The following is a 25,478-nucleotide window of genomic DNA, read 5'->3' as shown; positions in this document are numbered from 1 at the left end:
AGTCACCAAAATTGGCCATCCTGATTGTGAAAATCAAAGTAATACAAAACTCTCTGGACCAGGGTAGTTTGAATTGAATTCTCAAAATGCTCAGACACATAATTTCACATCTCTGAGAAAGGAAGAAGTTGTATTTACATGAATGATTCTCAGACTTTAATATGCCTAGGAATGACCAGAGATTCTTGGAAAATTGCATATTTTCAGGGTTCCACCAATAGCAATACTGATTCAGTAGCTCGGTAGTGGGATCGGGAAATCTGAATTTTCACTGCCTCCTCAGATGATTCTGATGCAAATGGTCCTCAAGCCACAGTCCAAGGAGTACCAAGGAGCCCTGTGATTTAAGCAGTTTAGGATTTTCAAGGACAGAGATAAAGGTTCTTAAGAATGCTCCTCTTTATGTTTAAGGACATTTTGACTAAAGTTTCAGTAGTGAAGAACATTCGTCCAAAATGCTGAATATTAACACCACTCACTTTATTATTCCAGTTGATATGCTAGCCATTCAACTGTCCCTCAGCTCTGATGTATGACCTACCCAGGACACGGATGGTTTTGTATATCAAATGTAATGAGCCATTTATCTATAGAGATATGAGCTTGTGAATTTTAGCCTGATAATGATACAGAGAAAGGGTTGAATGTGTACCATGGCTATACTTGGCTAAGTCATTGTTCTTTGATTCTTACTGAGTGTGCCCAGCAATGAGAACAGAGTCAATCTGGAGACTGATTGCACAAATCTCTACCTGTCCTGGTAAGAAATGCCAAGGCCTGAAGGATTTACAGAATAAGAGTACAGGAATCATTGGTAGATTACAGTCTTGAGTTGGAGGTTCCTGATCTGTACTTGCTTCTTCTCACCACTCACGTTCATCAGCCTACACTCTATAGCTATTGACTAGAAGTTTCTGCTCAGCAAATTTGCAGCAAATAACCCCAAACATATACAGAAGAAGAATGGAGACTCTTATATTCTTATTTAAGGAACTTCTCAGAAAATTTCCTAAAATTTGTCAAAGATAAATACTTTTTCTTTCCTCTTTTCTTTCTCTTGGAACAAACATCGATTCATTAATTCATTCATCAAACATTTCTTGACTGCCACACCGTGTCATGTACTAGACACTGGGAATAGATAAAGGAACTAGATAGGCTTCCTCTCTAGTCAAGGACCCACACAGGCCATTGTTATCCTGTTTGACAGATCCCAAGATGATAGAAGTATTCAGGTGTCACAGAGTGGGTGCTCACAGAAATGATCCCTGTGTGAATAAACCTAAAATGAAAGTAGGAATTGGTGAGGCAAAATAGCATGACATGATACCAAAAAATATTTTGGTGAGGTTGGAGCACACAGTTTGAGAGAAATAATAGCAAGTGAAAATGCTGAAAAGTTAAGCAAGGGCCAAGTCAGGGAGGGTCTTGAGGGCCACATAAAAGAGTTTGTGCTTTATCCTGAGGTCACCTGGAAACCTTTGAAGGCTTTTTAAAGGAGAATAATATGCTCAGATTCGAGTTCCAGAAAAGTCAGCTTGGCTTGTGTATGGGGGATAAGGAGAGGAAACACTGAAAGCCAAGACATCAATTTGTCAGTTGGAGTAGCCCAAGCAGTGGTGATGGTGGCCTGGGAGAGAGTAGTGGCAGTGGGGATAAATATAAGTAGATAAATTCAGGAAGTATTTGGTTTAGGACTTAGAATTGGGAGGATATGGTAGATGGTGATATTCAAATATATAAAAAACAGAGGAATAAAAAATATTTTTGGTAGAGGGAAGTGATGGTTCTGATTTTGGATATTGAGTTTGAGATGCCAGAGAGCAGTTCAGAGACTGGTTTGGGCTGGAGATATAAGTTTGGGTATTGTCAGCAGAGACATGGTAGCCAAAGCCTTGAGAGTATATTTGTTGAGTACGTGCTATGTATTGAACACTTGATATTGAGAGTACTGTGTGGGACGCTGGAGATATGATGCCGAATAAAACAGAATGAGGCCCAGGAGAGAAATCATCAGGCACAACAACATAGAAAGTTCAGGCAGAACGAGGGAAGTCCATAAAGGAGCTTAAGAAAAAATTGACAGAAAGGAAAACCAAAAGAGTAAGATGGCGTTGTAGTTAAAAGAAGAGAATGTTTCTAGAAGGGGAAAGTCAATGATGCTTAATGCTTCTAAGAAATTAAATAAAGTCAGAACTGGAAAGCACCCATTAGCTTTAGCAACAAGGACCACGTATTCAATGGTAAGAACATTTCTAGCGAATTGGTGGGGAAACCTTGGTCAGTGGTTTGAGGAGTGAATGGGAGATGAAGTGGAGACAGAGCACAGATAACCCTTCCAATAAATCTTATTGTAAAAAGAAAGAGATGATGATATCTGGAGAGGAGCAGGAATAGGAATATCAGGGAGACAAAGGGTGTCTCCCTGATTCTTCCTACTCTCCCAAGATAGAGGGAAGTTGAAAAGGCTGATGGGAAGCAACCCTTAGAGATACAGGAGAGAAGGGAATAATCCAGGGAAGGGCCTCTGAGAGGAGGCTGGGATGGGAATCAGAGCACAGGATGAAGAATTGGCCTGTCGCATTGCACACAGGACTTCAGTAGGGAGGTGGCTGTACTGACTTCTATTTACTCTGTGACGCTGGAGGCAAGATGGTCTGCTGAGAGTGGGTGGTGAGGATGGAGGAGCGAGAAGAATGGAGATGTAGATAAGCTCCTGGTGAGAACAAGGACTGCTGAGCAGGAAAACAGGAAGGATTGCTGAGCAGCACCAAACCAGCCCGGCTCAAGTGGGAGATCATGGGCACGTCTGTGTGAGATGCAAAAATGAATGCCGCCTTAGGCGTTGAGCTTTAGGACTAAAAAAGAGAAAGCTACCAGATAAAGTGATGACGATGGTAGGGGTCTGTGTTGTAATGACAGCCAAGGGCTATGGTTGACAGGACCAGGTGGAGGAGGGCAGGGGAGGATCATGAACTTCCGCCTCCCAGGGAGGCTGCTAATGAGGGAAGGAAGCAAAAATTTACCACTTAGCTGCCCACGCTTTTGCCTTTGTCATTCCTCCACATCAATAAAGAATAGCTTCTAATGAGGGCTCCAAATGCCTACAACGAGGTCCTGGAGCTTAGGTTTTTAACTTACTTTGGTTTTGCCTCCTCTTCGGAAGCTGTCTCATTATTCAGTACCTGTTATGGTCATTTCAAACTGTGAAGATTGACACAAGAACCTTGTAATATCTTGCTAACAATGAATCTAAGTTATTCAACTGATAGTTTCCTCAGATGAAATAATAGAGTTACTTGGCAATGACAATTCTCTTTTTCTTTTAAGAATGTTTTGGGTTGCAGTGGTGCTGCCTGCACTTCCTTAGGGGGACTCCATCTCTGGCGGAAGATATTGACTATTTCAAAGGTTTCCAATCTGGGGCACATACCATAAGGGGTGTCCAAGATAATCTAATACTCCAATATTAGTTGTGTTCATTTTTGCCTAAAAAGAGTGTTCAAGCTTACTCTTATTCAATATATGAATTGATATTGGTGCCCATGTGTGGACAGTTGAGGATTCTGAAGTGTTCTGGAGGGAGAATGGGAGTTTTATAACATGAGAAGCTGATGTGGATCCCACAAATGCTTTCACTCTCAACATCCTGGGACATGTGCCCATCGGCAGGAGTCTGGATCATACGGATTTACAGATTTATTATCCACTTTAATTAGGTTAACACACACAAAATGAACACATGCCTTAAAAAGATGTCTGCTACGACGCTGTAGATTGATGTTAATACAAACAATGCAAGCACAAGAAAGCCACAGGAAAACGCCAGAGCTGACGCTTTCTCCCACTCCCGATTACAGGTGCATCATCACCCACATGAAAAGGCAAAAACTGGCATGATCTAGTGAGAGCTGATGAGAAGTTGACCAAGAAACTGACATTATCAAGAAGACATACTAGAAATACAAATTTATATTTACTATGGGTAAGGGTGAGCCTTGCCCCACATGTATATTTTGTCTGTATATGTCCCTTAATCACTATATGAAGACATCATGATTAGCTAATCACTGAAAATATTATTTCATTTTTACCACATCCTTCAAATATTTCTACTTTTTTATGTTGTATAATGTTCATAACATTAGTTTAATATAAAAAGTATTCTATATAATATACAAGATAGGTAAAGTACATTATATAATTCATTATGCTATGTGTATATATTTTTTACTTATTTGGGGTGTGAGCTGAGAGGTGTTTAATCGGGCTCCTTATCAAAAATATTGGAGGGGCTTCCCTGGTGGCGCAGTGGTTGAGAATCTGCCTGCTAATGCAGGGGACACGGGTTCACGCCCTGGTCTGGGAAGATCCCACATGCCGCGGAGCAACTAGGCCTGTGAGCCACAGCTACTGAGCCTGCGCGTCTGGAGCCTGTGCTCTGCAACAACAGAGGCCGCAATAGCGAGGCCCGCGCATCGCGATGAAGAGTGGCCCCCGCTTGCCACAATTAGAGAAAGCCCTCGCACAGAAACGAAGACCCAACACAGCCCAAAATAAATTAATTAATTAATAAAAAAGAAAAAAAAAAAAGAACTTAGCACAGTGCCCAGCACACAGTAGATAATTTAAAAATATATATATATTGGACACCACTGGTTTAATTTGTCATCTGTCAATAATACCTTTTGAAAATATATGAGGACTGGGACTTCCCTGGTGGTCCAGTGGGTAAAACTCTGAGCTCCCAATGCAGCGGGCCCGGGTTCGATCCCTGGTCAGGGAACTAGATCCCGCATGCATGCAGCAACTAAGAGTTCACATGCCGCAACTAAAAGTCTGCATGTTGCAACCAAGAAGCCCACATGCCGCAACTATGAGCCCGCATGCCACCAGGAAGATCCTGCGTGCCACAACTAAGACCCAGAGCAGCCAAAATAAATAAATATTGTTTTGGAAAAGATCTTTAAAAAATATATATATATGGAGACCAGGAATAACTTAGGATCCTTCTCATATTCTGCCACACTACAGCCCTGCAGAGACCCCGCACAGAGGGGGAATCAGCCACTTCTCCTGTGTTCATAGCTAAGGGCAGGAAGCCCATCCATCTCTAAGCCATATGCACTCAGCCGGCCATGAGAGGTTACCTTCTGCTTCTCCTTCTCGGTTGTAATTTGCTTGGAGCTTTCTACAAGATGGAAAAGCGCTTCATGCTTCTTGGTACTAACCATCAATTTCTTCTTGGCCTAGAGTCAAAAACATACAAAAAAAGCAAAAAAGGATCAGAAACTGATATCAAGAGAAAAACTCTTCTGTTCTGGAACAAGTCATGTTCACGTGCTAGCTTGAATGATTGTGTATGTTTAGTTCTTCATTTCTGCCCTCACCTCAAAATCTGCCTAAAATATCACAGTGGCTAACATTTTGCCCTGAGAACCACTGTGTATTTTTTTCATTACACTGAGTTCATTCAAGAGGGTTATACATTTTTTTAAATCACCGAAGGCTTGCGAGTTTCCAAAACATTGTTCTAGCTAGCATAATGGAAGGCAATGGCTTTACCACCCCCCGTACCCCCGCCAAAAAAATCACAACAAACATGGAAGACTGCTGGCATCATTCTTTTAAATCTGCCTGGCCACAATTGAGGTCATTTTAAGATGCTCTCTTAAAACTTAGAGCAAAAGAACAATTTTGCTCCCTGATGCCTGGGCTTGAGAGCTGGGCATCTGCCTGGCATCTCGTGAACTACCCTGCATTTGTGGTGGGCAGGCGGAGGGAGGGGTCAGGAAGGAAGCAGCATTCAAAGTCCCTTACTCTGCTGATGCCTCCAGCCTTGGCCTGGGTTATGATGTGGGTGATCCGTCATTCCCTATACAGTCCCAGCTTGGCAGAACAGGATGCTCCAGAGATAAAGCCAACAGCATTTGGTTTGAGTTGGATTTAGCCTATTCAGGAACTGGGTTGATTGGAAGATGGTATGGTTTTTCACCTCAAGTTGCAATGACTGTAAAACCAGACAATGAAGGGAAAAGTCCAGGTCTTTCTTTCCCTAGGAAGTCAGAGGCAAAGCCTTCTGAAGGTCTCTAAACATATGAAACCTCTACAAAATGGATTTCAAGGAACAAGAAGCTCAGAGACCCTCCCCTCCATCTTCTGTCAGTCACATGCCTGCTGATAAATGAGAGTAGGAGCCAGGAGCATTTGGTTCTTTAAGGCTCTTCATTCGAGTCTCCAAAACAGACTACACCACATTACTGACATGCTGAATCCCTTGAATTGTAACTGGAGAGAAAGCTATTATAGTGCAAGCATTTTATGTTCTCTAATTTCTCTGTCAATCTTCATAAAAAATAAAATCGTTCTATTTAGAAAAATTACTTGATGGAAACTGGGAAATAAAAAAAGATTTTTTTTTTTGTTCCTGAAAGCAGCAGCAGTTACTGAGCAGTTTCTCTTTTGGTCCATTGTATTGCATTTCCTGTGAAAGCTGAATATTTACAGAATGTATTTTTAAAAACAAATTCTGTTTAAGAAACCTCATAAAATCAAGAGCAAAACTGAAAACAAACGACTGGACCCTTGTTCATGGGACCTTTAAATATTCACTATAAAAGTGATTCTTGTGAGCATCCCTTTACCAGGACTGTTATTATGGGCATAGAAATTCATTTATCTCAAACATTTCTGATTAATGTCCTTGTCTTATGGGGTCCTTGGTTCCAGTAGGAGCTTCAGAGGCAACACTGAGGGCTGAGATGCGGCCGCCTGTTTCTGAGGGTGTCTCTGTTTTTTTTGCACTCATGGCCATCTACTTGGGAAAGAAAGTTCTCTTTGGGCACCAACCCTTTGGAGATGAAAGAGAATTTCAACTTTGGTAGCACAAGTCCCCTCAAAGGGAATCATTGGGTTTTCCGAGCAGATTCCCTTTCCACTGGCTTCTAGTCCTTCCTACTAGAAATGAATTCCTCCTAAACTGGATTGTTCTAGAATAATCATATATATATATATATATATATATATATATATATATATATATATAGAGAGAGAGAGAGAGAGAGAGAGAGAGAGAGAGAGAGAGAGAGAGAGAGAGAGAGAGAGAGGCACCACCTGTGATTATCTCTGCTTAAGACCCTGTAATGATATGCTCTAAATTTTCACACCAGATCATAATTCCTCTCCTTAGAAGTCATTCACTCTTTCCTGCACACATGTTATCTAGCCAACTAAATTTTAAATTACATGGAAACAAGAACCATGTCTTAGTACAGTGTGGTGCACAAGGAATGGGCCGTACATACTTGTGAAACCAATACAGGAATCCCCCTTTACACATCTTTACCCACCCGTCACTGTGCTCCTCTCACTGGTGAGACAGAGATCACAAATGCTCTTATAAAAGATAAAACCAAAACTCAGTATTCATATCTTGCCCTAAGTTTCAAATTATACAGAGAGGCAGTCAGTGTAGGTAATGCTTAAGGGCAGTGACCTTGGAGCCCAGTGACTTGGAATAATTCTTGGTTCAACCATTAACCAGCTTTGTAACATTAAGCAATTATTAACCTCTGTGTCTCTGCTTCCCCACTCATCTATAAAATGGGACAACACAAGGTCATATAACACATTGGTTGGTTTTTGTGATGATTCAACACATAAATATATAGCACTTGACATACAATAAACACCACATGTTAGCTATAAATAAAAGTCATATTTAGAGTTCTGCTCCTCTATTGATTTAGTTGAAAGATATATCTATATAATAACTCAGACGAGAAAACATTTTGCTTTTCAGTTAGCACTTAGAAATACTGACACTAAAATACACGATCACATTTGTACAAAAGCCAAAAGCTTCAATCCTGAAAATTGGGTTTACACAAATGATATTTGTGTATACTTGCCTTAATTTGATGATTCCAGTTGCTAATGACAAGATTTGCTGTCTTTTCAACTTCATTATCAAGCTATCGAAGGGAAAAAAAGAAAAAAAAATTTTTTTTTGCTGTCTTCTTGTTGAGTCACAGTGCTGGCTTATTAATTCTGGTACAATTAGTAGCACAATTAAGTGGAATTTTAAAATCCTATAGAGGACATATTTCCTGAGAAAAGTAGTCGAGTCTCTTTTCCTCAGGTCAAGAATCTCTTCACAAGATTTACCCTGAATGTATTTGGTAAGATAATTATTTTTAATATATAACTCTGTAGAAACAATATAAATGGGTACAATCTGTGTGGAGGAGTATCTTGCATAGTTTGGTATCTCTTCCAGTCCCATTACTTCCTCTTCAGCATTATTCCATGTGGCCCAAATTTTAATACCATGAGATTCAGTAAAAGTCCTAGCAGTGCTAATTTTACTAACTGTCTTATTGCCTCTAAAGTGAATATTGCTTTAATTTCAAAAAGATTGAATTATTAACCATAATTAACTTTTTCTCCTACTTTAAAATAGCCAATGGGGCAGTAAATGATGAAAATGGAACTAGGCAACCTCCTGAGGAGATCAGACTTCAGTTAGTGCAGAACCTGTTCTCCTGAACCATAGACCTTTCTTCAAAACCCACAGATCAGCCATTACTCAACCACTCTGAGATCTAGCAACACTGTACTTTTTTCTTTTTCAGTTCATTAAATTTGGAATATGTGGTTTAGCACAACAAATACAATTAAAATAATTTTATGCACTATGTCACTTTTGACTCTATGTTGCCGAAATATGGAACAAGTTCACTTTAAAAAATTCGACTTTTTTGTGAGAAAATGTGGCAGGGTGATAGGGGTGCAACAGAGAGGGGCAAATGCTGAAAAGAAGATTATAAACTGGACCAGCATTCTGAGGCGACCATGACATTAATTATCTAAAGCACTGTGATCATAGCACTGTGACTAATTTAGTAAGTACTAAGGAAATTCTAGTAATTATCATATTATTATGTGGTATGAAAATATTTTGTTATTAATGAAGTATAGACTAGTGTTTGGCTTTTATTAAGTTGGTTTGCAAAGGCAGAAGATTATATTACTTTCTAGTAATTCCTGTAAACTTCCCCCATCACCCTAGCCCTAAGGAGAACATCCATTCTGGTAAAAATACATGGATGCCCACTAAACATCTATTCCATTTCCTGACTCAGTTTCATACGTTTGAATAAATTTTTTTTGGTATCATTTCTCTTCTATCAGGGCTTTCACAAATCCCCTCATCCTATGGACTTGCCACCTTTAAGACCTGCTTTATCTGGCTGTGATCACTTGAAACTCCCCTTAGCCACTGCCCCTGCCCTTCTCAAATACCTCCTATTACTGCTCTGAACTTCTCACCTGTACCTGTCATTGACACAGATAATGACCATGACCCCATCCCTATCAGAGCTAAGCAGTGTTTATTAAATACCTCTTCATGTTGCCTGAAAATATATTTTAAAGTGCTTACTGACTGTATTACACGCAAATAAAAAGAAAATGGAACACAAATGAAATTGTTCTGGAAGGAAAAGTACACAGACAGACCAGAGAATATGCCATACAAGAGGACCAGGTGCCCTGAAAGAATTGTTTAGTTATTTTTCTTCAATTTTAAGGCTATTTGATGATTATACCTAGTATTTCTTTTACCTAATTCCAAGGTTATAAGTATAGAGAAGCATTTCCTTTAAAAAATTGCGTTTATAATTCTATTTACAAATGGTGTATCTATTCAGTGTAAAACAATGTAAATACAAAAAAGTACAAACAAATGAAATAAAAATAACCTCTAATTCCACTATCTAGAGATAATTCTTATCAACATTCTGGGGAGGTGCTTCTATGCATATATTCACACATTTATTTTACAAAACTGCAGTTATATTGTTAGATTTTCTCAGCTTGTTTTTTAATTTAGCACTACATCCCCATGTCATTAAATTCTGCTGCAATAAGATTTTTAATGGTTGCATAGTATTCCGTTGCTTGAATTCATTGTAATTTATTTTTGGATGATGAAGAAGTTTCCATTTATTCACTACTATAAACAATGCTTTAACAAACATCCTCGTACATAAATCTTTGGGTTTGTGTTTATTTTTATGATAAATTCCTGAAACGTAGGAGCACCTTTAGATCACCTTTTACTTCTTGAGCCAAAGACAGAAATCTTGCTTTAACAGGGAGAAAAGAAAGATTTTGACTCACTGATTTTCTCTTCTTTTCATGTGCACTCAGGACTTGATGAGTTGGTTTTACTGCTTCCAACTCAATTGCTTTGCCAAGTTTTCTGGAAATAGAACATGAAAGACACACAAGCCTAGTATTAGGATTTATATCTACTTTCCGAATTATTTTCTGGGGAAATAAAATGGTGTGTTAGGCATTATCTACTCAGTGCAAGTTTGCAGTGGAGTATTTGTAGCATACCCACTTTAAATATTTATGACTCCCTTTAGGGCTGGAGCAAGGCCAGCGTGTGCGTACTCACTGATGCAGGTCCGCTGCCGACTTCATGCCCTCCGAGACCCAGGCCCAGGCACTGACAACACAGCTGGAGGCAAAAACAAGGGAGCACAAGTGTGGATGTCATTTTCCCAGGAGTCTGAGAAATAAAGCATCATGTCTGAGCCATTGCATTCGGCAACTGCACTCATATCCCTAATCCTATTTCAATTTCTCCATGGGATTAAATTCTGCCAACACATTTATTTGCACTATTGTCATTACATAAACTGCGTTTTTTTCCCAATCATTTTTCATCCTGATTTCCACTTTTCATTTCATGTGTGTAGAAAATCAGGGAAATAAAGTAGCCAAGGGTGAGAAGCCACTTAGAACAGGCAGGAGAGAGCATGCTACCCTTAAAGACAATCTTTTCAGGCTCTTCATTTCACAGATGAATAAACGGAGGCTCAGAAAAGTTAAGTTATGGAGAACTCCAGAGCCCTGGTCGTGTTCTGCGTGCTGCTCTTGGGGTTGGGGTCTAGGTCCTGTTCCCTGCTGGCCTTTAGGACAAACACTCAGATGTTCTACTGTCTTGTGAGTATATCTCAATTTAACAAAAGGGTAACTCTGCCCTGACCCTAGCAGCACAAAGGGAGAATTAGGAAATATGACGCTATTTTCCTCCTACATATAGTTGGCCTTCAAACAGGAAGCCCATTGTATCAATAAACCTCTGGGACAGAGCCAGTGTAGACTTTGATGGAGGGGAAGGGACAGATCGGTGCCCATACTGAGAGCAAGACGGTGCAGAGGTTTGCCTCCATATGACTTAGGCTGCACCTGGCAGCCAGAGAATGGGAGAACTAGATCAAAGGATGTCAGACTTTCTGTGTATCCAAAGCCCGGCACAAAACCAGGCACAAGAGAGTACCCACTGTATGCTTCCAATTATAGGAAAGTCCAGAAAAGACAAAACAATCTAGATTGAAAAAAAGCAGATCAGTGTTTCCTTGGGACTCTGTTGGGGGATGGATTGTAGACAGGTATGAGGAGTCTTTTGGTGATGAAAATACGTATATTTTGATTTTGGTGGTGGATATATGGTGTATACATATGTCAAAATCAATCAAACCATATACTCAAAACGGGTGCGTCTTATTGCATGTAAACTAAATCTCAATAGAGTTGTTTTTTTTTTAAAAAAAGAAGCCCAAGCACACTTTCGGGAAGAGAATCTGACATTTGCCCCTGGGAGGAGCTGGGCAGCAGAGCAGGAAGGAGAAGGCGTTGGCCTCAGAGGTTGTGTCTGAATCCACAAGCTCCCCTTTGTTTCCTGCATGACCTTGGAAGAATCACTTGATTTCACTGATCCTCATTTAACTGGTCTTTTAGAAGAGAAACAATTTGAGTTATTATACAAGTACCTAACAGATTTTGGTATAGATAAAAGTTCAGTTAATGCTTATTATTAAATATTGTTGCACTAACCCTGGTTAACCAAGCATTCTGTTCATGCCAACTCCTTGGGAGCACTATGCTGGATTCTAGGGTTGCCACACAATAAGACACACACCCCTACACCTACACCTCTCATCCTTTAGAAGGTAATCAAAACTAAAATCATAATGAACACTTAGGGAGCTTTGGCTCCAGCCAGGTGTTAAACACATTTCTTGTGTTATTTCATTTACTACTCACAGGAGTTATATGAGATGTGTTTTATTTCCATTTTAAATACACAATGAGAGGTAAAATAAATTGTCCTAATTCACCTACTTGCTAAGAGGTAGAGCCAGAATCTAAACATGGGTAGTCTAAATAAAGTCTATTTATACTCAACCACTGTGCTCTACTGGTTCCTTTGCAGGCTTCTAAAATACCATCCTAAAAATCAAGCTCAAAGTCAGAGCAATTTCAAAGCCATTATTTGCTGTTATGGATAATGCCTAGGGAGTAGGAATGTGGGCTCCAGAAGCCTTCCTTTTTTCTTTCCCTCTTTCTTTTACCATCAGAAGGGGTCTTTGCAATGGCACGGCCATTGGGTGGCATCTGCAAGCATTAGTCAAAAATCTTTGTAAGGAATTATCACTAATGGACCATTTTTAGAATACTAATACCTTTTTTCTCTCCCTGAAGAGAAGTAATTGACTTCATTCTCAACTGAATTGAAAAAAATGTGAACCAACATTTTTTCAGCATCTGATGTGCCAATATCTTTACATATATTACCTCGTTTAATATGCACCCCCCGATACACACACACACACACACACACACACACACACACACACACACACATACACACAATGGAGCACATCTTGTTACTCCACATAACAGAGGAGGAAATCAAGGGAGGCCAGGTTGCTTGCTGAAGGTCATAAATTTGAGATAAAGCAGGATTCACACTTCCTGATTTCAAGAGCTTCCGACTTAACAACACCGCTTCCCAAGTTAATATCCTCACCAAGGCCTTTTATGAATATGAGCTTAGGAGTCACAAAGACACAGGATGAACCCAGCTCTGAAATTCATTATCTGTGTGACCAGGCAAGGTTCTTAAACTCTCCAAGCCTCAAGTCCTTGTTTGTAAATAGGGATCATAAAAAGACTTCTCAGAGATTGTTGTGAGGATTAAATGTAGAGTATCTATGAAAGCATTTAACACAGTGTCTGGCACACAGTAAGAGCCCAAGAACTGGAAGCCATGCTTGACTCTCTGGACTTACCACATTTATATGAGGAAGCTGGAATTGAACATATGTCGCTTTTTATTACTTTTAGGAGTGATTTTGCCTTATCTCTTCCATATACTTACTTTTTCTTTGTGCTCTGTAATGTTTTGCTGAGTTTGGTTGCCAGTTTCTGAAGTCCTTTGGCATAACTGATCTCCAAATTTGCCCTGTTAGCAAAGGGATAGTTGTTAGATAGGATACAACGGCTGGAAATCAAGCAAAACCACACACACACACACACACACATACAGAGAGATACAAATATATGAAGGAGGACTCAGGCTGATAATGCAATGAATAAAGAGATGATTTGTCTACTATAAGGATTCTCCTGTCCTCGGTGTAATCTTTAAGGATATCCAAGAGAATCCTACAAAAGGAGAGAAGTTTTTATTTAACCTTCTTGTATACTAGTGTTATGGGTTGAACTATATTCCCCCACAAAGGTGCTTAGGTCCTAACCCTGCTGTCTGTGAATGTGGCCTTATTTGGAAATAGGGTCTTTGCAAATAATCAAGTTCAGATGCAGTCACTAGGATTGGCTAGAACTCAGTATGGATGTGTCCTTATGAAAGGGAGAAATTTGGGCACAGTCTCACACACACACACACACACACACACACACACACACACACACACACAGAATGCTGTGTGAAGATGAAGGGGCAGAGATTGGGATAATGTATTATAAGTTAAGGGATGCCGAAGGTAATCGTCAGCAGACCACCAGAAACTAGGAGAGAGACACGGAATAGATTCTCCCTCACAGCTCTCGGAAGGAACCAACCTGACCAAACACATTGATCTCAGACTTCCAGCCTCCAGGAATGTGAGAAAATATGTTTTTGTAGTTTAAGCTACAGTAAGAGACTGTAAGTTAAGTAACCCAGTCTGTAGTACCTTGTTATGGCAGTCCTAGCAAACTAATCCAGCTACTTTCCTACTTATCCTGAGACACAAGCACCATCAGACTAGCTCTAGATTATAATAGCTGGCAATACAATAATACATTATGATGGAATTAACCAAAGAGTAACTTTCTAATGGGCCAGCACGAGATTTAGAAAATGAATTCCCATTACCTTCCATGCAAGACAAGACTCAGTAGGGAATCTGGGCATATCCTCCCAAAGAAAACTTAGTTCTTTGGATGGATTGAGTCACTCTTAGCTTAAGCTGATTTTTCCATGTCCTAATTTAGGCCCATCTATAGCTAAAATGAAGACACATTTTTATTCATTTCACTTTTCAATGAAAATAATAAAAATGTAGGATATTAAGTTCAATTTACACTACTTTTTTCATCTTTATATGGACCAGAGAGTCTTTGTTGCATATTTTTCAGTCTTTTAATTCTACTTTTATTATAAAACATCATTAGAATTATTTGTGACTCCATTTCATTTGGGGAACAATCCCAGGACTCTCCAGTAATTAACTTAATCCTTGGATGTTTTTACACAGATTAGGCTCAGTGTTATAGACCAAAAAAGGAAAGACCTCTTTTATGAATGGAACCCAGAGATCGTGGGCTATGGACCTATCGCTAAGATTCTCTTCATTTTTCCTCTTTAGTACAGCTGTGCTCCAAGTTATTTTTAGCACCTTTTAAAAGAAAGAAAACCATTGTAGGATGCATGTTAAGGCCTAGGTGCAGAAAATACCCATTTGGCATCAGGCCTTGGCCAAGTATAAGAAAAGGTTAGGGCAAATATTTTTAAATAGTGAAGATGGTAAAGAAATATCTCATAGTGTTTTAAAAAAGATTTTTCTGCTCTAGGAATATGTGGTGATTGATGGAGAGAGAAAGTCCTGGTCAGCAGCAAGCTGGGAGAGACTGCCACCCTCAATGAACTTGGATGCTCTAGAATCCCAAGAGAACGCTACGGCTCAGTAGGGTGGCTTTGGGCAACATTAAAATGAATTAATCAGACTTACCTCAAGGGGGTTTATGATAATTAAAAATTAAATTTAAAAAATTGTAATTAAATTTAAAAAATTAAAAATTTTAATTAAATTAATAATTAAATTTAATTTTTTTTAATTAATTTTTTTTAATTTTAAAAAATTAAAATTAATTTAAAAAATGTGGTAATCACCCAAACCCAACAGGGGCTCAAAGACTGAAATGATTTTTATTGATCTGCACAACCCGAGCCCTGGCTCCCTCTCTGATTTCCCCTCCTACTATTAATCCCCTTGTTCATGGTACTCTTGCTTAGTGGCCAAATGTCATCCTGCTTTAGGGCCTTTGCACTTGCTATGGCCTCTGCCGTGTATTCCTTCTGCTACATAACCCCATGGCATTCTTCTTCACGTCAACCCCAACAAGTCTTGTTCAAACATCACCACCTCAGAGGCTACCCTATCGAAAAGAGCATTCTTGTCACTATCTCCCTACAGCTTTATTTATGCCCTAGCATTTATCACTATCTTACATCACATAATTTTTTACTGTGCTTCTGTGAATACCCCTAGAGTGTAAGCTCCATAAGGGTAAAGATTTTGTGTTGCTCACTGCTATATCCCGAGGCCTAGAACAGTGCCTGCCATGTTACTGGGGCTCAGCATGTATTTCTTGAATGAATGAATGAATGAATGGACTTCCCATCAGGTCTTGGTTAGAATTTTTAACCAGTCTCCACTACAAGTCTGTTCTCATTTCACCACTTTTGAAAACTTTAAACTGCTGAAGTATTTAAATTCAGTCCCACAGGTTTGAGGTGTGCTCAGCTCTGATGTCAGCGTACGTGGCTTTCTAGCACTTGCAATAGCTAGACTCATTAAACCCTCTCCTAACCCGTCTTTAACCAGAGGGTTCCTTAGGACTTTCCTTTCCAGCATTCCATTCTTGCTTGGAAGCAGCACATAGAACATTAAATATGATGATGCATTTGTCGTGCTCAGCTTGTGCTGGGCACCAAAAATTTCTTAATAAATATTAATTTTTCTAATGTTATTATGAGTATGTATCCAAAAGGATCTCTAAACATTCAGAAATACACAGAGATGGGGAGAAGTGGGGGAAAGAATGCACATTTTTCTCATCCATCAGCTCTAGAACAATCCTGAATGGCTTCCCACAGGAAAGGGAATGCTGTCAGGGAGAGCCTCTTCCTCAGAATTCAGTTTCACTTTTACCCTGTTCTTGCAGGTCCTACAAAATGGCTCAGAGGCTAAGCAGAAATAAAAAGGACAATGATGAGAGAGAAGTGTGGCATTCCCTTACATCGTTAACTTAATCTGATTCTAGAAAAAAGTTGGGCTTTGGTGTCAAGAAAGGGAGAGGGTCCTGCTCTCTTTGAATTGATGGGCTCTTGTTTTGAACCTGGCTTTATTCTTGAACCCCTGTATTTCTGCTGGCTTTCTCTTAAGTACAGTTGAAAACCAGCCTAAAGAGAGGCAATTACGAGAGGAGGGGGAGATGGTGAAAGAGTAAGACTTGGAGATCACCTTCCTCCCCACAGATACACCAGAAATACATCTACACGTGGAACAACTCCTACAGAACACCTACTGAACGCTGGCAGACCTCAGACCTCCCAAAAGGCAAGAAACTCCCCACGTACCTGGGTAGGGCAAAAGAAAAAAGAATAAACAGAGACAAAAGGATAGGGATGGGTACTGCACCAGTGGGAGGGAGCTGTGAAGGAGGAAAAGTTTCCACACACTAGAAGCCCCTTCGCAGGTGGAGACTGCGGGTGGCGGAGGGGGGAAGCTTCGGAGCCGCGGAGGAGAGCACAGCAACAGGGGTGCAGAGGGCAAAGTGGAGAGATTCCCGCACAGAGGATCGGCGCCGACGGGCACTCACCAGCCCGAGAGGCTTGTCTGCTCACCTGCCGGGGCGGGTGGGGCTGGGAGCTGAGGCTCGGGCTTCAGAGGTCGGATTGCAGGGAGAGGACTGGGGTTGGCAGCGTGAACACAGCCTGCAGGTGCGCCACGGCTAGCCGGGAGGGAGTCCGGGAAAAGTCTGGATCTGCCGAAGAGGCAAGAGACTTTTTCTTCCCTCTTTGCTTCCAGGTGCGCGAGGAGAGGGGATTAAGAGTGCTGCTTAAAGGAGCTCCAGAGACGGGCGCGAGCTGCGGCTAAAAGCGCGGACCCCAGAGACGGGCGTGAGACGCTAAGGCTGCTGCTGCCGCCACCAAGAAGCCTGTGTGCGAGCACAGCTCACTCTCCACACCTCCCCTTCCGGGGAGCCAGTGCAGCCCGCCACTGCCAGGGTCCCGGGATCCAAGTACAACTTCCCCGGGAAAACGCACGGTGCGCCTCAGGCTGGTGCAACGTCACGCAGGCGCGACGTCCTGCCGGCCTCTGCCGCCGCAGGCCCGCCCCGCACTCCGTGCCCCTCCCTCCCCCCCCACCCCCGGCCTGAGTGAGCCAGAGCCCGCGAATCAGCGGCTCCTTTAACCCCGTCCTGTCTGAGCGAAGAACAGACGCCCTCCTACGACCTACACACAGAGGTGGGGCCAAATCCAAAGCTGAGCCCCTGTGAGCTGTGAGAACAAAGAAGAGAAAGGGAAATCTCTCCCAGCAGCCTCAGAAACAGCGGATTAAAGCTCCACAATCAACTTGATGTACCCTGCACCTGTGGAATACCTGAATCGACAAGGAATCATTCCCAAATTGAGGAGGTGGACTTTAAGAGCAAGATTTATGATTTTTTCCCCTTTTCCTCTTTTTGAGAGTGTGTATGTGTATGCTTCTGTGTGAGATTTTGTCTGTATAGTTTTGCTTCCACCATTTGTCCTAGGGTTCTATGCGTCCGTTTTTTTTCTTTTTTTTAATTTTTTTTCTTAATAATTATTTTTTATTTCAATAACTTTATTTTATTTTACTTTATCTTCTTTCTTTCTTTCTTTCCTTCCTTCCCTCCTTTAGACAACGAATCATCCCAAATTGAGGAGGTGGACTTTGAAAGCAATATTTATGATTTTTTCCCCTCTTCCTCTTTTTGAGAGAGTGTATGTGTATGCTTCTGTGTGAGATTTTGTCTGTATAGCTTTGCTTCCACCATTTCTCCTAGGGTTCTATTCGTCCTTTTTTTGTTTTTTCTTTTTTTTCTTAATAATTATTTTAATAACTTTATTATATTTTATCTTACTTTATTTTATTTTACTTTATCTTCTTTCTTTCTTTCTTTTTTCCTTCCTTACTCCCTCCCTCCCTCCTTTCTTTCTTCCTTCCTTCCTTCCTTCCTTTCTTTCTTTCTTTCTTTCTTTCTTTCTTCCTACTTCTACTAATTCTTTCTTTCTACTTTTTCTCCTTTTTATTCTGAGCCGTGTGGATGACAGGCTCTTGGTGCTACAGCCAGGAGTCAGTGCTGTGCCTCTGAGGTGGGAAAGCCAACTTCAGGACACTGGTCCACAGAGACCTCCCAGCTCCACATAATATCAAATGGAGAAAATCTCCCAGAGATCTCCATCTCAACACCAGCACCCAGCTTCACTCAACGACCAGCAAGCTACAGTGCTGGACACTCTATGCCAAACAACTAGCAAGACAGGAACACAACCCCACCCATTAGCAGAGAGGCTGCCTAAAATCATAATAAGTCCACAGACACCCCAAAATACAACACCAGACGTGAACCTGCCCACCAGAAAGACAATATCAAGCCTGATCCACCAGAACACAGGCACTAGTCCCCTCCACCAGGAAGCCTACACAACCCACTGAACCAACCTTAGCCACTGGGGACAGACACCAAAAACAACGGGAACTACAAACCTGCAGCCTGCAAAAAGGAGACGCCAAACACAGTAAGTTAAGCAAAATGAGAAGACAGAAAAACACACAGCAGATAAAGGAGCAAGACAAAAACCCACTAGACCTAAGAAATGAAGAGGAAATAGTTAGTCTACCTGAAAAAGAATTCAGAATAATGATAGTAAAGATGATCCAAAATCTTGGAAATAGAATAGACAAAATGCAAGAAACATTTAAAAAGGACCTAGAAGAACTAAAGATGAAACAAACAACAATGAACAACACAATAAATGAAATTAAAAATACTCTAGATGGGATCAATAGCAAAATAACTGAGGCAGAAGAACGGATAAGTGACCTGGAATATAAAATAGTGGAAATAACTACTGCAGAGCAGAATAAAGAAAAAAGAATGAAAAGAACTGAGGACAGTCTCAGAGACCTCTGGGACAACAATAAATGCACCAACATTCAAATTATAGGGGTTCCAGAAGAAGAAGAGAAAAAGAAAGGGACTGAGAAAATATTTGAAGAGATTAGAGTTGAAAACTTCCCTAATATGGGAAAGGAAATAGTTAATCAAGTTCAGGAAGAACAGAGAGTCTCATACAGGATAAATCCAAGGAGAAATACGCCAAGACACATATTAATCAAACTGTCAAAAATTAAATACAAAGAAAACATATTAAAAGCAGCAAGGGAAAAACAACAAATAACACACAAGGGAATCCCCATAAGGTGAACAGCTGATCTTTCAGCAGAAACTCTGCAAGCCAGAAGGGACTGGCAGGACATATTTAAAGTGATGAAGGAGAAAAACCTGCCACCAAGATTACTCTACCCAGCAAGGATCTCATTCAGATTTGATGGAGAAATTAAAACCTTTACAGACAAGCAAAAGCTGAAAGAGTTCAGCACCACCAAACCAGCTTTACAACAAATGCTAAAGGAACTTCTAGCCAAGAAACACAACAGAAGGAAAAGACCTAAAATAACGAACCCAAAACAATTAAGAAAATGGGAATAGGAACATACATATCGATAATTACCTTACATGTAAATGGACTAAATGCTCCCACCAAAAGACACAGATTGGCTGAATGGGTACAAAAACAAGACCCATATATATGCTGTCTACAAGAGACCCACTTCAGACCTAGAGACACATACAGACTGAAAGTAAGGGGATGGAAAAAGATATTCCATGCAAATGGAAACAAAAAGAAAGCTGGAGTAGCAATTCTCATATCAGACAAAATAGACTTTAAAATAAAGACTATTACAAGAGACAAAGAAGGACACTACATAATGATCAAGGGATCGATCCAAGAAGAAGATATAACAATTGTAAATATTTATGCACCCAACATAGGAGCACCTCAATACATAAGGCAAATACTAACAGCCATAAAAGGGGAAATCGACAGTAACACATTCATAGTAGGGGACTTTAACACCCCACTTTCACCAATGGACAGATCATCCAAAATGAAAATAAATAAGGAAACACAAGCTTTAAATGATACATTAAACAAGATGGACTTAATTGATATTTATAGGACATTCCATCCAAAAACAACAGAATACACATTTCTCTCAAGTGCTCATGGAACATTCTCCAGGATAGATCATATCTTGGGTCACAAATCAAGCCTTGGTAAATTTAAGAAAATTGAAATTGTATCAAGTATCTTTTCCAACCACAATGCTATGAGACTAGATATCAATTACAGGAAAAGATCTGTAAAAAATACAAACACATGGAGGCTAAACAATACACTACTTAATAACAAAGTGATCACTGAAGAAATCAAAGAGGAAATTTAAAAATACCTAGAAACAAATGACAATGGAGACACGACAACCCAAAACCTATGGGATTCAGCAAAAGCAGTTCTAAGAGGGAAGTTTATAGCAATACAATCCTACCTTAAGAAACAGGAAACATCTCGAATAAACAACCTAATCTTGCACCTAAAGCAATTAGAGAAAGAAGAACAAAAAAACCCCAAAGTTAGCAGAAGGAAAGAAATCATAAAAATCAGATCAGAAATAAATGAAAAAGAAATGAAGGAAACGATAGCAAAGATCAATAAAAGTAAAAGCTGGTTCTTTGAGAAGAGAAACAAAATTGATAAACCATTAGCCAGACTCATCAAGAAAGAAAGGGAGAAGACTCAAATCAATAGAATTAGAAATGAAAAAGGAGAAGTAACAACTGACACTGAAGAAATACAAAAGATCATGAGAGATTACTACAAGCAACTCTATGCCAATAAAATGGACAACCTGGAAGAAATGGACAAATTCTTAGAAATGCACAACCTGCCAAGACTGAATCAGGAAGAAATAGAAAATATGAACAGACCAATCACAAGCACTGAAATTGAAACTGTGATTAAAAATCTTCCAACAGGGCTTCCCCCGTGGCGCAGTGGTTAAGAGTCCGCCTGCGGATGTAGGGGACGCAGGTTCGTGCCCCGGTCCGGGAGGATCCCACATGCCACGGAGCAGCTGGGCCCGTGAGCCATGGCCACTGAGCCTGCCCGTCTGGAGCCTGTTGCTCCACAACGGGAGCGGCCACAACAGGGAGAGGCCCGCGTACCGCAAAAAAAAAAAAAAAAAATCTTCCAACAAACAAAAGCCCAGGACCACATGGCTTCACAGGCGAATTCTATCAAACATTTAGAGAAGAGCTCACACCTATCCTTCTCAAAGTCTTGCAAAATATAGCAGAGGGAGGAACACTCCCAAACTCATCCTATGAGGCCACCATCATCCTGATACCAAAACCAGGCAAGGATGTCACAAAGAAAGAAAACTACAGGCCAATATCACTGATGAACATAGATGCAAAAATCCTCAACAAAATACTAGCAAGCAGAATCCAACAGCACATTAAAAACATCATACACCATGATCAAGTGGGGTTTATTCCAGGAATGCAAGGATTCTTCAATATACGCAAATCAATCAACGTGATACGCCATATTAACAAATTGAAGGAGAAAAACCATATGATCATCTCAATAGATGCAGAGAAAGCTTTTGACAAAATTCAACACGCATGTATGATAAAAACCCTGCAGAAAGTAGGCATAGAGGGAACTTTCCTTAACATAATAAAGGCCATATATGACAAACCCACAGCCAACATCATCCTCAATGGTGAAAAACTGAAAGCATTTCCACTAAGATCAGGAACAAGACAAGGTTGCCCACTCTCACCACTCTTATTCAACATAGTTTTGGAAGTTTTAGCCACAGCAATCTGAGAAGAAAAGGAAATAAAAGGAATCCAAATCAGAAAAGAAGTAAAACTGTCACTGTTTGCAGATGACATGATACTATACATAGAGAATCCTAAAGATGCTACCAGAAAACTACTAGAGCTAATCAATGAATCTGGTAAAGTAGCAGGATACAAAATTAATGCACAGAAATCTCTGGCATTCCTATACACCAATGATGAAAACTCTGAAAGTGAAATCAAGAAAACACTTCCATTTACCATTGCAACACAAAAAATAAAATATCTAGGAATAAACCTACCTAAGGAGAAAAAAGACATGTATGCAGAAAATTATAAGACACTGATGAAAGAAATTAAAGATGATACAAATACATGGAAAGGTATACCATGCTCTTGAATTGGAAGAATCAACATTGTGAAAATGACTCTACTACCCAAAGCAATCTACAGATTCAATGCAATCCCTATCAAACTACCACTGGCATTTTTCACAGAACTAGAACAAAAAATTTCACAATTTGTATGGAAACACAAAAGACCCCGAATAGCCAAAGCAATCTTGAGAAAGAAAAACAGAGCTGGAGGAATCAGGCTCCCTGACTTCAGACTATACTGCAAAGCTACAGTAATCAAGACAGTATGATACTGGCACAAAAACAGAAAGATAGATCAATGGAACAGGATAGAAAGCCCAGAGATAAACCCACGCACATATGGTCACCTTATCTTTGATAAAGGAGGCAAAAATGTACAGTGGAGAAAGGACAACCTCTTCAATAAGTGGTGCTGGGAAAACTGGACAGGTACATGTAAAAGTATGAGATTAGATCACTCCCTAACACCATACACAAAAATAAGCTCAAAATAGATTAAAGACCTAAATGTAAGGCCAGAAACTACCAAACTCTTAGAGGAAAACATAGGCAGGACACTCTATGACATAAATCACAGCAAGATCCTTTTTGACCCACCTCCTAGAGAAATGGAAATAAAAACAAAAATAAACAAATGGGACCTAATGAAACTTCAAAGCTTTTGCACAGCAAAGGAAACCATAAACAAGACAAAAAGACAACCCTCAGAATGGCAGAAAATATTTGCAAATGAAGCAACTGACAAAGGATTAATCTCCAAAATTTATAAGCAGCTCATGCAGCTCAATATCAAAAAAACAAAAACCCAATCCAAAAATGGTCAGAAGACCTAAATAGACATTTCTCCAAAGAAGATATACAGACTGCCAACAAACACATGAAAGAATGCTCAACATCATTAATCATTAGAGAAATGCAAATCAAAACTACAATGAGATATCATCTCACACCAGTCAGAATGGCCATCATCAAAAAATCTAGTAACAATAAATGCTGGAGAGGGTGTGGAGAAAAGGGAACACTCTTGCACTGCTGGTGGGAATGTGAATTGGTACAGCCACTATGGAGAACAGTATGGATGTTCCTTAAAAAACTACAAATAGAACTACCATATGACCCAGCAATCCCACTACTGGGCATATACCCTGAGAAAACCATAATTCAAAAAGAGTCATGTACCAAAATATTCATTGCAGCTCTATTTACAATAGCCCGGAGATGGAAACAACCTAAGTGCCCATCATCGGATGAATGGATAAAGAAGATGTGGCACATATATACAATGGAATATTGTATTCCATTGTACATTCCATTCCACAATGGAATACTCAGCCATAAAACGAAACGAAATTGAGCTATTTGTAATGAGGTGGATAGACCTAGAGTCTGTCATACAGAGTGAAGTAAGTCAGAAGGAGAAAGACAAATACCGTATGCTAACACATATATATGGAATTTAAGAAAAAAAAATGTCACGAAGAACCTAGGGGTAAGACAGGAATAAAGACACAGACCTACTAGAGAACGGACTTGAGGATATGGGGAGGGGGAAGGGTGAGCTGTGACAAAGCGAGAGAGAGGCATTGACATATATACACTACCAAACGTAAGGTAGATAGCTATTGGGAAGCAGCCGCATAGCACAGGGAGATCAGCTAGGTGCTTTGTGACCGTCTGGATGGGTGGGATAGGGAGGGTGGGAGGGAGGGAGACGCAAGAGGGAAGAGATATGGGAACATATGTATAACTGATTCACTTTGTTATAAAGCAGAAACTAACACACTATTGTAAAGCAATTATACTCCAATAAAGATGTAAAAAAAGAAGAAAAAAGAAAAAAAAAAGAGAGAGGCAATTACCACAGAGCATTTCTTGCTTCAGAGCAGTAAGAGCATGTGTAGTTTTACAGGTTGGTATACAGCTTAAAAATTCTTGTAGTCCTGCCCATGAAGTTCATGTCCAAACTGTGCTCTCTCTCCCAACAAATGTGCTCCCATCACCTTTGTGACATGTTGCTGATGCTTGACCTTGTGTGTTCTGTCTACACACAAACTAGTGACATCCAACATTTATTGTAGACAATGTGCCAGGCACCATTCTGAGTGTTTTAAGTACATTTCGTCATTTAACCTGCAATACCTCCTAACAGGAAGGCACACTTACTCTACCCATTTCATGGAGGGGAACACCAAGGCACGGAGTTTAGTCAGCAACTTTTCCGAGGTCATTCATGGAGAAGTGACCTCTGGGATTCAAACCCTTGTCTGGCTCAAGAACCTGCCTGCCCAGCACTCCACTCTCCTGCCTCTGAAACTGTGGGGAAGCAGCTGGAGAAGGAGAATTGCGGGGGAGTCAAAGGCAAGTGCTTTTTAAAATTGACACCGCCTCTCCCTTTGCCTTTAATTGCGGTGTTCTGAATCACCACAACTCTGACGGCTTAGCAGCTAGAAACGGGATCCACAGCAGCCTCTGTGTAGACAGAACGAGCTTCCCGGGGCCTCTTCCAAGAGCATCTTTGCAGTTCCTGGACGTGTTGAGGGTCTAGAAAAGTGGGGAAGAGGGGGCTCTGATATCAAACGTCACCAAGGTAGCCCTCTGAGACCAGACACGGCCTCTCTGAGCAGCATGATTGTACCCTTCAACTCCGCCTTCAAAACTATATCAGTGACCCTAATATACAAATATTATATATTTCATATTTAAAACCAGCTTTAGAATCAACCAAGCAAAACAGGCTGCAATCATTTTCTCTTGCATTTTCAACCCTAATAACCATTTCAGAATCCTCAGCAGATTACCCCACACATCAGAAAGAAATGAAATGATAAAGTCGGGAGGATGAGTTTGGATACGTGAGGAGTGGAACCCGTCACTCGGCTTCTTTTCTGGTGAGTTTGCCTACAACTGAAAAACTCTCTGGCCTCTGACCCTGAATGGCCTTTATCTTAGCACAGGTTAATGGGTAAATTCCTCCCCAGAGGAAGTCGCTCT

The 25,478-nt window shown here is 40.3% G+C and overlaps 1 protein-coding gene across 5 annotated transcripts in view; it reads right to left on the bottom strand.

Moving 5' to 3' along the window:
- Positions 1 to 25,478, bottom strand: part of NOSTRIN (nitric oxide synthase trafficking) — a 70,374-nt gene that overhangs the window by 29,924 nt on the left and 14,972 nt on the right. For 3 of the 5 annotated variants that reach the window (XM_079924469.1, XM_079924470.1, XM_079924472.1), the window contains 5 exons: positions 13,238 to 13,321; positions 10,466 to 10,528; positions 10,183 to 10,264; positions 7,911 to 7,973; positions 5,151 to 5,249 (listed from right to left, as the gene is read on the bottom strand). In XM_079924469.1, the coding sequence (XP_079780595.1) occupies positions 5,151 to 5,249; positions 7,911 to 7,973; positions 10,183 to 10,264; positions 10,466 to 10,528; positions 13,238 to 13,321 (391 nt within the window). Of the gene's footprint in view, positions 1 to 5,150; positions 5,250 to 7,910; positions 7,974 to 10,182; positions 10,265 to 10,465; positions 10,580 to 13,237; positions 13,322 to 16,990; positions 17,458 to 25,478 lie in introns of those variants that run through there. The other 2 variants (XM_079924473.1, XM_079924471.1) reach the window with 2 other exon arrangements.

This window comes from Stenella coeruleoalba (assembly GCF_951394435.1).
Source record: "Stenella coeruleoalba genome assembly, chromosome: 6".
NCBI lineage: Eukaryota > Metazoa > Chordata > Mammalia > Artiodactyla > Delphinidae > Stenella > Stenella coeruleoalba.
This window is presented reverse-complemented; position numbering and strand designations above follow the sequence as displayed.